This window comes from Dermochelys coriacea, chromosome 8 (genome assembly GCF_009764565.3).
Source record: "Dermochelys coriacea isolate rDerCor1 chromosome 8, rDerCor1.pri.v4, whole genome shotgun sequence".
Classification (NCBI taxonomy): domain Eukaryota; kingdom Metazoa; phylum Chordata; order Testudines; family Dermochelyidae; genus Dermochelys; species Dermochelys coriacea.
In genome coordinates, this window is record NC_050075.1 from 52,284,842 (window position 1) to 52,297,884 (window position 13,043).

Consider the following 13,043-nt stretch of genomic DNA (forward strand, 5'->3'; position numbering starts at 1 on the left):
TTTTTTTTTTTTTGTAATGGTCATAGACTAGATGCTTATGTTTACCTGAAAAAATGTCTGGCTCCACCCTGCTGTCAGAATCAGTCATAGCGTCCATGACTATCAGATGGAGAATGTGTGGTGTTGCTGGCTTCTTTTCCTGTAAGGGGAGTGTGAACAGAAAAGGTTATAGACTTCAGTAGATATTACAATAATGTCCACCACTACGTGTCAATGACTAACATGCTGCCTCTCTTCTGTTGTGTCTTCTAGCCCACGTTCCTGGATTATGTGAAACCACGTTCCTGGAATTGTCATATTCAGATTTAAAACCATTAAACCCAGTTTTCATCTTACCTCCCATATCTGAAGATCAGCCTGTGCTCCTCCAAGGACAGGGACCAATGACATAACTCACTTCAAATCTTTTTTTTTAAGGGAAGTTGTGCCTCCTGATTATTGGAGATAAACTGTTTTTGTAACTTTACTGAGACAGCCCAGTTGAAGTGGACTGCAGCAGGCTTCCAGGTAGCTCTCATTTCACATAGCTCTACTCAGTCATTCCCATGTCAGTCATGAAACACTGAGACACTGGTCATGTCCATTGAATTTTTCTCATTCCAGCGGCGCTTCGTATTTTGCTGCTCTTCATCCAGACAGTAGATGGGCTGGTCAGACTAAAGAGAGCTCAGTGGTAGCCTCTGTCAATCTGTTTTAGACATTCCTTCAAAGTTGTTTCCTCCTTCAATAACTGGAGAGGTCTACAGAATCTGTATGCTCTTTGGAATCCTCCTTGTTGCTATGGTAGTATTATGTGACAGAGCAACATGTCTTTGCATCATAGCCCAAGTATTGGTGAATGGCTTTCTGTGTCCTCTGTCTGGAATTACTTTCCACAGACAGTACATAGGAATTGAAAATGGGCTGGGGAAAGTTAATTTTTAATGCTGAAGACTTTTTTCTTTCTGTGGTTGGAATGAATGATCAGTTGCTACTGGCTATCTGAAGATATTTGCTATACTCAAAAGTAAGGCCCTGAGTGCATACATTCTTAAACTAAAAACCTCTGTTACACTAAAAAAGCATAAGATTGGTCTCTAAATCACCTCTTTGGCTGTCAGGATTCCAACTACAGCTCTTTTGCACCTAGGCTTTTTCTGTTGTGCTCTGAAGCTCATGTGACTATGAGCAGTAGGAGTTTGCTTTTTCTGACAACTTACCTCCCTGTAGCCCCTAGACTAATCAGTTATCTTAGGGGGATACAAAACTGCCAAATTAAAGTGAAAACTTGTTGTTGTGCATGTGCCCTTACTATTCTGCGTATGTTAGTATGCATTGAGTATTATGGAGCAGGTTGAAAAAATCCCATTCATTTCAGTGGGACTTAATGTATTCTCATTCAAATGGCTCCACTGGATACAGTGCCCATTAATCTTGCCACATGTTGACAAAATGCTCCATAATGGCTTCCTGACACAAAAGCAGTTGAAAATAAGGGGATGAATCAAAACCTTTTCCCCCTTTCTCTACGCTAAATCACTACTTTTACAATGGAAAGCCATATCTCCCTTGGAATGTTGCATCAAAAATACATGGAGTCAGGAAAAGTTCATGCCCTACTTTGGGAGGGGAGAAGGAACCATTGCACTGCTACAAGGAGAAACTCTGATAAAAGGATATTCAAACTAGGAATATTCCCTTTACCATAGCTGTTGCACATGATTTTATCTAATTGAGGTCCTCTTCCAGTTACCGTCTGCTTTCCTTTCTATATGGAGATGTCAGTTCTGCACTCTAGGTTACAAATGAGTTCAGAAACTAACCATATAACCCCTGTTTATCTGAATGGCATTTATTCATTTAAGTGATGTACAGCAAGGACACAAATTGTATGCTACAGTAATTCGCTTCCATTGCAGGAAGGAGCTGAGTGCTAGAGAACAACTTGACTTTCATTACTGTAATTTCAGTTACTCAAATGTTTTTAATGGCATTTTTATGAGTGGCGAGTTGATCCTGTTGACCTCCAAGCCACAGGTATGGCTACCAGTGCTGACAATGAAAGCTATTTTCTAAACGGAGTTGAAACATAACTTCATTAGAGCCAACTATTTTAAGTATTTTTTTCTTAGTTTTTAGTTCCTGTCCAAGAGGTAGGTCTCCTGCTCTTATTAAAAGAACACAACCAGGTCAAATCTGTGACAAATTCAGGTTTTGAATGTCTAGGATGGATTTTTTTAATTGAACGAAAGCTTGTACTAAATATCAAAACTCTTGTTTTCTTGATTTTTTTTTTTTTTTTTTTTTAATTTCAGTAGAAAAAGTTTAACAAATGTGTGCCCCCAAACATAGGACATTTGTGCTAGTATATAAGAGCCTGGAGGTGAAAATCATAAGAAACTTTACTCTTTACTTTACTTCCACTAGTAGAGCTTGAACAGTTATAATGGAGAGTAAATTAGACCTTTTCTTAAAAAAAAAAAAAAGTGCTAGTAAAATAATTTTGAGATTATTTGTAACCTGATGGTGTCCTTTTTTTAAAAAAAAAAAAAAAATAGCTTTGTGGTCAGATAGTAGCACTTCTCTTCCATCTAAGATGAATTTAAGTCAGTAGACTTTAATTATAGTTCTTAAAACGCAATGTGCTGTTTATGTATGGAAATCCTTGCACTCCCCTGGGGTATGATTGATTAGAGGTTTGGGGTTTCTTGAATCCTGTGTCTGATTCCTGCTACTGTGTGTCAGTGTTCTCAAAAGAAAGAATTGTATTTTGAGTCTTCTCTGCCTACTAGTAGGACTCTAGGTATAACTATATGGTGCCAGTTTACTTATGTAGAATCTTGAGTGTTGCTATGTCAATAACCTCAATGCTTGGAGCCAAAGGATTAAAGTATTGCAAGCAGAATCCAGTCATTATACAGGCATGTTCAATTGCTGTAACTGGCCTTTTTTCTTGACACGTTCAATTCTTACCTTGTAGTTCAAGTCACCTGAAACCATGCCTTTAGAGAGCATTAACAACTACACTACTGACAATTTTTGCTATTTTTTGACTACTTATTTTGTGAGATTTGATATCAGCTTGAAATTCAGTTTTCTCGATTGCCTTGGGGAAATATTTGAGGCCTTAGACTTTCTAGCAAAATGATTGCACATTGCTGCGCTAAATGGGAATTGAAGATACTATCTTTTGAAGTGTGTTTTTTTTGTTTTGTTTTTGGTTTTGGTTTTTTTTGGTATGCCGTAGGATCCCAGAGCTATCAGTGTGGTAGTCTGGCCAGTGATTTGGCCACTTAAGGCTAACAACCTATTGGAATTCTTATTATATACACACATTAAGAGTTTTGTAAAATTGTGAAGCTTACTTCCACTATCTCTTCACCATCCATGAAATGGGAAACTTCCATTCTGGAATGCCCACCAATACAACTCAACTCACTGCTCAATAACATCACAGAAATCTGTATTAATGTGGTGAGATTTTTTTTGTACCCAGTTTCTTGCATATATGAAATATGTAGTAGTTCGCAAGAGTATTTTATATTTGTCCTTGTAAGAGGACTGTAGATTCATACAGAATCTTCATACCTAATGTGTCCTTTTTTTCTGCTTTTAAAAAACCCACCAAGCTATCTAGTTTCCCGTGTGAAGATGGCTTTAGAATGGAAAGAAATCCTGCCATTGATCTCTTAAAATTGTACACTGTTCAATAAGTATTATCAAAATAAGCCTAATTGTTTTTACTTGCTGTGAAGAAATCTGTGATTTGAGGCAGGGTGCCTGGGATGGGAAGAGGCAGTATCAACCTATTCATGGAAAGTGAATCATTTGCCTTGAATCTCTGAATGTAAATGAGCTGGAAGGAGGGAATGGTTTAAATGTGCCCTCTGAGAGTGTGTGCGTTCTTTTCAGATGTCTCGGGGGTATGCACCTGGTCAGCAGGATACCTGCAAGTCTCTATCCAGTGCACTGGGGTCTTTGCTGTTAAGAGTAGTCGACAACCCTATTAGTCTCCTTCCTGGAGCAGACATTGTAATATCTTTAGTCGGAAAGGGTGGGTGGCAGAAAATTAAGTGTACAAATACCACTGAGTAGAGGAAACTAAACAGCACTCTACCTATAAGTGGTATGAACAACCTCTGGTGTTACTAAGGCTGGAATAGCTGCCAAGAGATGCCTGTTATGGAGATGTGATTCTGTTACTGTCTGCAATGTATTAACTTGTAAAATGTTCTGTCATGCAGAAACGCGGTTTATATAATCTACTGAAATATATTTTGCTATCTAGGAAAGGTGTGTGGGCCTATTCTCTTCAGGGTCCCCTAGAGCCCCTGTTACTGCGGGGGACAGGCTGCACCCCACCCTATTGGAGTTGGCGGGAGGGTGAAGCACATTGTTCCTGGATGTGGAGGCAGCAGGGGTGAGAGACTTTTTTCCTCCTCCAATCTATGCATCATGTTTCCGCTGGAGCCAGGCTCTGGGTACCAGACAGCCACCAGGGCAACCCCTGCCTGCTCAGCAAGCACCCCGATAATCTATTGCATAGGGTCCTTGTGTGCCTGCTCTGGAGCACTCTGGGATCTGTCGCAAAGCATTGTGGAGGGATATTGGAGGAGGGAGTGATTGGGAATGGGCAAGAACTCTTGTGCTGAAGGAATAAGCTCCCATGGGGCACAGGTCCCCCCAGGCATCTCCATGCAGGACATTCAGTAACTCCCAATTCCAAACCTGCTTTCCTCTTGTTTCTAAACAATGACAATCCTAGGGGTCACATCTTCTTAATCCCAGCGCCTCTGCTTTTATCCCCTGCAAGGGCCAACTCAGTGCACTTGGTCCCCCAGGCTATCATTCATTTAGATGTCAATAGAAAAGGGAGAGAGTTGTCTTCTGCATTTCTGAATCCAGGGGCTAAAATTGACTCTTGTGGACTTGCCCCATGGATACATTTTGGCCCCTGCCATCTGTTCTTTAGGAGCCTTGTTAGGTTTCCCGTCCCAGCAGACGAGGAGGTCCAAATTTCCATAGAAGGGCCACTTTGCTCACTTTGCCAAGAACCCAAATGCTGTGCCTGTTCTTTGTAGTGAGATGAGGGTAGAAGGTATGGCCTCTTGGAACTACCGGTCTCGGCATGCAATGCAAAGCAAGCTAGGATGGAGTCTTTTATGCTGGGGCCTGTAGGTTGCCTATGAATGGGCTGTCTGCTTGCCTATATCTGATAAACCTTCTACCTGTGAAACTGTCCAGAAACCGAATTATGCTTGCTTGCTTTGGACAGCCAAGTGTGCAGCCTCTTTAGCTCTTCAATTAGGGTTGCCTGGCATCTGGTTTTTGACTGGAACGCCTAGTTGAAAAGGGAATCTGGCAGCTCCAGTCAGCAATGCTGACTGGGCTGTTAAAAGTCCAGTTTGCAGCGCAGTGGGGTTAAGGCAGGCTCCCTGCCTGCCCTGGCTCTGTATGGCTCCTGGAAGCAGTGCTATGTCCCTGCAGCCCCTAGGTGCAGGAGTGGCCAGGGAGGCTTTGTGCATTGCCCCACCCCTAGTGCTGGCCCTGCAGCTCCCATTGGCAGGGAACCATAGCCAATGGGAGCTGCAGGGGCAGCACCTGCATGTCAAAGGCGTGTGGATCCTCTCTGGCCACCCCAGTGCCTGGGGCCACAGGGCCCTAGTACTGCTTCTGGGAGCTGCTTCAGGTAAACGCTGCCTGGAGCCCATCCCCCACCCTGAACCTCTTCTTGCACCCCCTGCCCCAGGTCAGAACCCCCCCCCCCGGCACCGAAACTCTCTCCCAGAGCCCACACCCTCTCCTGTGCCCCAGCCCTGAGCCCCCACCCCACCCCAGGGCCCACACACCCAGCTGGAGCCCTCACTAGGGTGACCATGAGTCTGATTTTGGAGCAGAACACCTGATGGAAAAGGGATCCTGGCAGCTCCGGTCAGCACAGCTGACCAGGCTGTTGACTGTCGGGTTGGCAGTGCCACACAACAGGGCTGGCAGGTTCCCTGCTAGCTGCTGCACTGCACAGCTCCTGGGAAGCAGCCAGCATGCCCCCACTCTGGCTCCTACATGTAGGGGCAGCCAGGGGGTCCATGTGCTGCCCCACCCCTCACCTGCAGGCACAGCTCCTGTTGGCTGGGGCAGGCGATGAGCTAGCATGCCTAGCAGGTGGCTGTTGAGTGGTCCTGACATGCGCCTCTACTGCTGTTGCCGGCCCGCTTCTCGTATTCCTCCTGCGGCTCATGGGCTCGAGCTGCGGCTCATGGGCTCGAGCTGCGGCTCATGGGCTCGAGCTGCGGCTCATGGGCTGCAGCAAATTGCGGTCTGTTGCCCCATCGCCAGCACCCAGGAGTTGGAGGTATGTATCTGAGTTCTGGGAATGGGGCTGCACCCCATCCCCTTTGCTGCATCCCTCCCCGTCCCATCATACCCTGTCCTCCACACCTACCCATCCCAACCCTGTACCCCTTAAGGTACTCTCCTGCCCACTCTTTCCACCTCCCAGAGCTGCCATGTCCCTCACTTCCCCACAGCCCTGCACCCCATTCACCTTCATACACTGCTTCACTCCCATTATGTTCCTATACACCCCTGTGCCCCCCACATCCTCATGCATCTGTAGCCATCTGCCTCCCCATTCACCCCACACCCTCTCCTCTCTGCTTCACTGCTGCCTCTTACCCCTACCCTGCTCTTGTCCTTGGCCTCTTTCCTTCCCCATCCTCTCCTTTACCTGCCCCTCCCCATCTATCCCCTCCAGCCCACCCTCCTCCCTTCCCAGTTGGATGTGTCTCTGTGTAGGCAAGTGTGTGCATGCATGTAAGAAATTCTGTCTTTTTGTAGGGAAGTGCATGTATTGCTGCATGTTTGTATACCTATATGAATAAAATTTGCAGCCTAACTGATTTTTATTCCTTTTGCTGGCTTGTGTACAAAAAAATTAGTTATGAAATGAATACACTTTATATCAAGCTTTTAAAAGAGAAGGGAACTCAAAAAGAAATATTTCTTAAGTGAATGTTGACTAGTAATTGCAGAAGAGATAATATATCATACATTTCTCCCTACCTTTGTCTAGCTACATAATAAACTTTGTTGCAGACTCTCTTTTTGTGTGTGTATGTTCAGCACCTATTGCTCTGGAGCCCTGATCTTAGTTGGGGTCTCTAGGTACTAAACAATTGTAGTAATAAATAATGTGGAAGTATGTGTGTTACTACATGCTAGATGTATGCACATGAATACATGTGTATACATATGCATGTACGTGAGGGAGTCAGTTTCTACAGATTTCCTTATATAGGTATATGGACAGGTATGCATTTCTGTAGTTTTGCTCTATGGATTTGTACTTGGGTTTCAGGACTGGCCTTTAATAGCCCCATTGCAGTTTTGCTAATGTGTGGTCCTAATTCCACATACAAAACTTTAGGGAACAAAAAAACATGGAGCTGATTATGAAAAATGGGAAGAAGGAAGGAAAGAAGCGTGAAAACCTCTTTTTTTTTTTTTTTTTTAAATATCCTTCTGGCCTGAAATTAGCATAATATATCTGTCAAAACAATAAATAGGCCTGTTTGGGCTTTGCAGTGAAAATGAGCAAGGGGGGGGTAGAGCCTCAGGAAGGGGTGGGGCAGGTTCTCAGGGAAGGGGCAGGGCAGTGGGTGGGGCAAGGGTGTTCACTAGGGTTGCCACCTTTCTAATCCAGGTGTAGGCAAACTTTTTGGCCTGAGGGCCATATCTGGGTGTGGAAATCATATAGCAGACCCTGAATGCTCACAAAATTGGGCTTGTGGGGGGGGGGGAGGGAGTGAGGGCTCTAGCTGAGGGTGTGGGCTCGGGGTTAGGACACGAGGGGGATTAGGGCTTGGGCCGGGGGTTGAGGGGAAGGCTCCAGGTGGCACTTACCTCAAGCAGCTCCCAGAAGCAGTGGCATATTCTCCCTCCACCTAAGTGGAGGCGCTGCCCTGGCCGCAGGCACTGTCCCTACAGCTCCCATTGGCTGTGCTTCCCAGCTACTAGGAGCTGCGGGGGCCATGCTTGGGGCAGGGGCAGTGGGTGGAGACCCTGGCTGCCTCTAAATGTAGGAGCTGGGGGGGGGGGGGGGATGTGCCACTGCTTTTTTCCACCAAATGCATCCGATGAAGTGAGCTGTAGCTCACGAAAGCTTATGCTCTAATAAATTTGTTAGTCTCTAAGGTGCCACACGTCCTCCTTTTCTTTTTGCGAATACAGCCTAACACGGCTGCTACTCTGAAACCTGCTTCCAGAAGCTGTGTGGAGTAGGGCAAAGCCCTGCCCCTGCTCCCTGGTGGGAGCTCGAGGGCTGGATTAAAACACCTGGCGGGCGGTAGTTCTAATCCCACAGCCCGTGGCAGGGGGCTCTGGGATGGGGAAAGGGGTGGGGTGCAGGAAGGGGGTTGGGGCTTAGGGTCACTGGGGGCGGCTCCTGCTCAGTGGCCTAGCAGTGGGGGCCAAGGTACTTGTCCCTGCACCCCAGAAGTGGCCAACAGGCCTGGCTCCTAGGTGGAGCGGAGGTGCAGCAACTACCGCTGCAGACGGTGCCTGCCTGTAGGGCGCCGCCTCTGCAGCTGCCATTGGCTGCAGTTCCTGGCCAATGGGAGTAGGGAGTCAGTGCTCAGCGCAGGGGCGGTGGGCAGAGCCCCGGGGTGCAGCACAGGACCAGGACCGGTAGCGAGTGGCCCGCCTTAGCTCGCAGCGCCCCTGGCCGGGCTTGTAACAGCCAGGGGCCCTTTTCTTCCGGCTGACCCTCTCCGTGAGGGCTCGGGGGTTTGCCGCGGTGACCAAGCCACTGCCTGAGCCCAGGCGTCTTTCTCCCGCCCCCGCCCCCGCCCCCGCCTGTCCAGGTCGCGCTGCGGAAGCCGGGCGTCTGTCAGGAGGAACCGGCGCGGGAGGGGCTGGGCCGGGGACTTCGACCTTCCGAGGCGCCACGCGGCCAGCGGCGGGGGCGAAGCCCCTTCGTTTCCATAGCAACAAACTACACGGGAAGGGCCGGTGCCCCTGAGAGCTGGTAAACGGAGTCCTCCCAGCGTCACCTGGGCGGGGCTCCTGGGGCAGGCCCCGCTCGACCGCGGGGGGTCACTGCAGGGGGAGCGGTTCGGGGGACTGGCGGGGCGGCGGGTTGTGCCCCCCTTCTGCTGCCCCTCCCCCTCAACCTGGTCCTTTTCGCGGCGGAGTGAAGGAAGAAGGCCGCGGGCCCCGTGCCCGCCCCGGCCCTGCCCTGCCCCTGGGGGCCGGGGCGGGGTGGAGGCTGCCGCCGCTGGCTGCCCCTGCCGGCCGCGCGGGAGAAACCGCCGGAACTTCACCCTGCGGGACATTGGAGCGGGAGGAACCGTCAGCGGCGTGCGGAGGATACTGTGCGGGGGGCAGGGAAGGGGTCTGCTGCTGAGTCGGGCAGAAATATCACGGGTACCTTGATCCACGCCACGCCACAATGTCACTTAGGAAAGGCGCATCCTCTTGCCACGCAGTCACTAGCCAGCGGAGGCTGTTGCTCATCCCGTGATAAAGCTAAAGCCTACGGGCAGTTAACAGTCCACGTACTGATCTAATTATTTGTGTTGTTATTGGCAACCAGATCAAAGGAAGGCTAACTTGAGATGGGGCTTGACTTTGCAAAAACGATGTATATTTGCAGCTCGTAAACAAATGGGCTTTCCCAAGGAGCGCTTACAGGGCTGGCTCTAGGATTGTTGTAGCTCCAAGCAAAAAAGAAATTTCGGCCTGCCCCCGCTTTTTTTTCGTGCCCCCCCCCCGGCTACGCCCCTTCCCCAAATCCTCGCCCTGCCTCCTCCCCCCCCCCCTCCGGCCTGCAGCATTTCCTCCACCCCATTGCTTCCTGCGGCTCCCCCCCTCCCGCAACCCCCCGCCCTAGCTCACCTCCGCTCCCCCTGCTCCCCTGAGCACGCCGCTGCTAGGCTTCTCCCTCCCTCCCAGGCTTGCCCCTTGAAACAGCTGTTTCGCACGCGGCAAGCCTGGGAGGGAGCGGGGAGAAGCGGAGTGGTGGCAGCAGCGCGCTCAGGGGAGCAGGCGGAGGCTGAGCGGAGGCGAGCGGAGGCGGCGGCGGGGGCACATTTCTAGGGGCGGCAGGGCTGGCGCCTGCTTGTTTTGCTGGTGCCTAGAGCCGGCCCTGAGTGCTTAGTAAGCTGTCAAAAAAACTTAAATGCATCCAGTTAGGTAGATATCAAGACATAAGAGTCAGAATACAATGGGTGAAATGAGAGAGACCAGATTTTTTTTGCAATAAATATGGAGGTAATTGCAATACAATTCAGATGTGTCCAACACGAGCATTGTGGTATCATACATGTAATAAAGGCAACTATTTTGACAAGTGTTTTACTCTCAACACAAATTGGAAACAAATGGAAAATCACATATATGAATGGGAGGATAAAGCACTGGTGATGATGGAGGAGCGCCGTTTGTCACTGGCTCTAATAATTTTACAAAGCAAGGTTCTACGGTAGATTGGTTTGGCACTGGAAATAAATGAAGAAAAAGTGAATTGAAAAATAGATACTAGAGCTGAATTCAGTGTAATCACAACTGTATGTGAAATGGTTAGTGCCTGCTTCATGTTAATTATTAAAACCAAGCTTTTAAATATATATATATATATATATATATATACACACACAATTTTGGATGCAAACTTGGAAGGTCCAACTTGATATCATCCAGCACTGCATCTTTAACTCCCCTTTTAGTAGATGGTTTTAAGTGACTTCCATTTGGAATTGCCTCAGCTCCCAAGCACCATGTCTGGTTCCTGACTCTGGCACTCCTTGTACCACACACCAAAGTTTTATTTCCATAAAAATGATGAAGCCCAGCAACAATTTTGATTTAATTTTGCTTGCAGGTTATTTCATCATTGAAAATTTCCGTGTATAAATGAATAGGAAACCACTCACCGTGTCCCTCAATCAAATGCCAGTTCCTGGGCCACCATCAGTATCCAAACCAGAGGGCAGAAAAATGAAAGATAGCTTATCTCTGGTACCTGTCAGCAGTAGAAGGGCAGGTAAATCTCAGCTGGGGACCAGATGATACTGTATTAACTGCATGTGGGGTGTTGTTTAATAACCATTCACAAATGTCTCAGTCACCATGACTTTTGCAGAAAATTAACTTCCTAGCAATCCATAGTAAGAGGTTGGTAAACAGGAGAAGGGCAGTTTGGGAGTACCTTCTTGTTTTTATATATTCACTGTATTGAGGTGGGTCATGTGGCTCTTACATTTACATCTTTGGTTTGAATATAATTAGAACACTGAGCAGATACAAAATTTGTATCAGCAGCCAATCCACAATCCGCAAAAATGATTCGCAGATCTAAAGTGAATATCCACTGATTTGCAGGGCTCTAAATATAATCCAACACCTCAGAGCACCAGCAAAGGAATGCTGAATTTAGGATGCTCATCCTCTGTGAGTGCTCATCTGAGTGTGTGTAAATGTGTGTGTACTGTACTACCATATGTAAAATAACTCTGCAGATAGCAGCAGTTTGACACCTTTTGTGCTGCCTGTTTGCTGATGCTGAAATTCTCACAGAAAGCCTATTGCTACATACTGAACAAGTAGCAGTAGCACTGCCTGCAGAGGAACCACAACAGTGGGTTTACAATGGGCTCATGTTGGAGAGCTACTTCTGTGGGGCTAATTTATAATGATGGGATAAGATGATCCTTTAATAAAGATCTATTCAAAAATAAATGAGAATGGAGCCAGTTCACCATATTATTTTGAAAACAATGTTTCCCTCCCCAGCAAAGTGTATCAGCATCTACTGGGGTTTTTTTTCCTGCTGTTTTCCAGAGCTCCCTCAGCTAAGAAATAAATCAAGTATGCTGGACTGTTCAGGACCTCTTCCCACCTCTCTACAGTGGGATTTCATCCCAGAAGAGATCCTCCTAGCTCTGACTTCTGCTGCCAGTACTGCTTATAGCCCTGAATACTTAAGACCCCCCAAGAAAAACAAAAGTGCGAAAGACTTCAAGGTACGTACATTATCCTAGGTAGTGCCTTTTCCTCTTCAGGATAAGACCTGCCCAGAATTGTTCCATTTAGATCTATACTAGCACAGTATCCAGCTGTGCTACCAAATAGTTAAAGGAATTCTTTAGTGCAGCATGTTTTCATTCCAGCAGCTAAAAGTTTAAGTGAATTTAGTGTAGCACATGGTTTTATTAGAACAGCGTGTCTTTTTTGTGTATCTGTTGGCTAGAAGTGACTTGTTTCAATGGATCTGTAACCTTGTTAAACTTATATTACACCTATGTTCTAATTACAACAACCTTATATGGATTTTAAGCTATTTACTTACCATAAAGTGCCTAGCACACTTTCGTGCTACTAAAATATTAGATAACTATTTTGTCTATATTAGTCCTGTTTTTTTCTGGTGACAGAGAGAGCTATATGGAAACTGGTTAGACTGCTGTTTTGATCTTTTCTATTTCTTGGAAACTTTATTACTGTTACGATTTATTTTATTTATCATTTGTATAGCACCATAGCATGCATAAAGCTTTACAATTGGTTAGCGTGCCAGTCAAAACCATCATTCCTGCCTCACAGACTAAAGACTTGAAAGGGTACACTACAATGTTCTGTTGGCCAAGCCTTCTGGATGAACTGTAAATGGAGAAATTGGGGGGGGGGGGAGTTAGAGAGTAGGCGATTATAGTGTTTAAGGCAAGAGGAAACTAGTACATGGACTGAAATCTTGGCAAGGAGCTCCTGAAGAAGGGGCAAATTCTGGAGGTACTATAGCTGACAAAAAGGCAAGATTTAGTTATGTGAGGGAAGATGTGGAAGAGAACTGGAAGATGAGCATAGTATTGCAAGCTTTGAGAATCAGAAGGACGTGTGTGATGTTAACAGTGACATAAAAAGGGTAGGAGAGACTTGGGAAGTTGTGACAGGATCCCTAGGCTAAAACCTGAAATTGTGGGATCACTCTGCCCCCTTAACTCTCGAGCTTGGGCTGTCTCTCACAATGCTTTGTCAGTGACAAACAGCAGAACTTCTCCCGGTGCTGT

The 13,043-nt window shown here is 46.9% G+C and overlaps 2 protein-coding genes across 6 annotated transcripts in view; both read left to right on the top strand.

The window, feature by feature from the left end:
- Positions 1–4,271, top strand: part of SOAT1 (sterol O-acyltransferase 1) — a 46,282-nt gene extending 42,011 nt beyond the window's left edge. For all 5 annotated transcript variants that reach the window (XR_006273929.1, XM_038413673.2, XM_038413671.2 and 2 more), the window contains one exon: positions 253–4,271. Coding sequence is in view for 4 of the 5 variants with exons in the window: in XM_038413673.2 (XP_038269601.1) it covers positions 253–309 (57 nt within the window). In the remaining variant the exon portion in view is untranslated. The remainder of the gene's footprint in view (positions 1–252) is intronic.
- A 4,568-nt stretch (positions 4,272–8,839) lies between these two features.
- The window catches only part of AXDND1 (axonemal dynein light chain domain containing 1), a 51,165-nt gene continuing 46,961 nt past the window's right edge, over positions 8,840–13,043 (top strand). Inside the window, exons 1-3 of the mRNA XM_043491370.1 lie at positions 8,840–9,004; positions 10,859–11,020; positions 11,818–11,999. Of these exons, the coding sequence (XP_043347305.1) occupies positions 10,891–11,020; positions 11,818–11,999 (312 nt within the window). The 5' untranslated portion in view covers positions 8,840–9,004; positions 10,859–10,890. The remainder of the gene's footprint in view (positions 9,005–10,858; positions 11,021–11,817; positions 12,000–13,043) is intronic.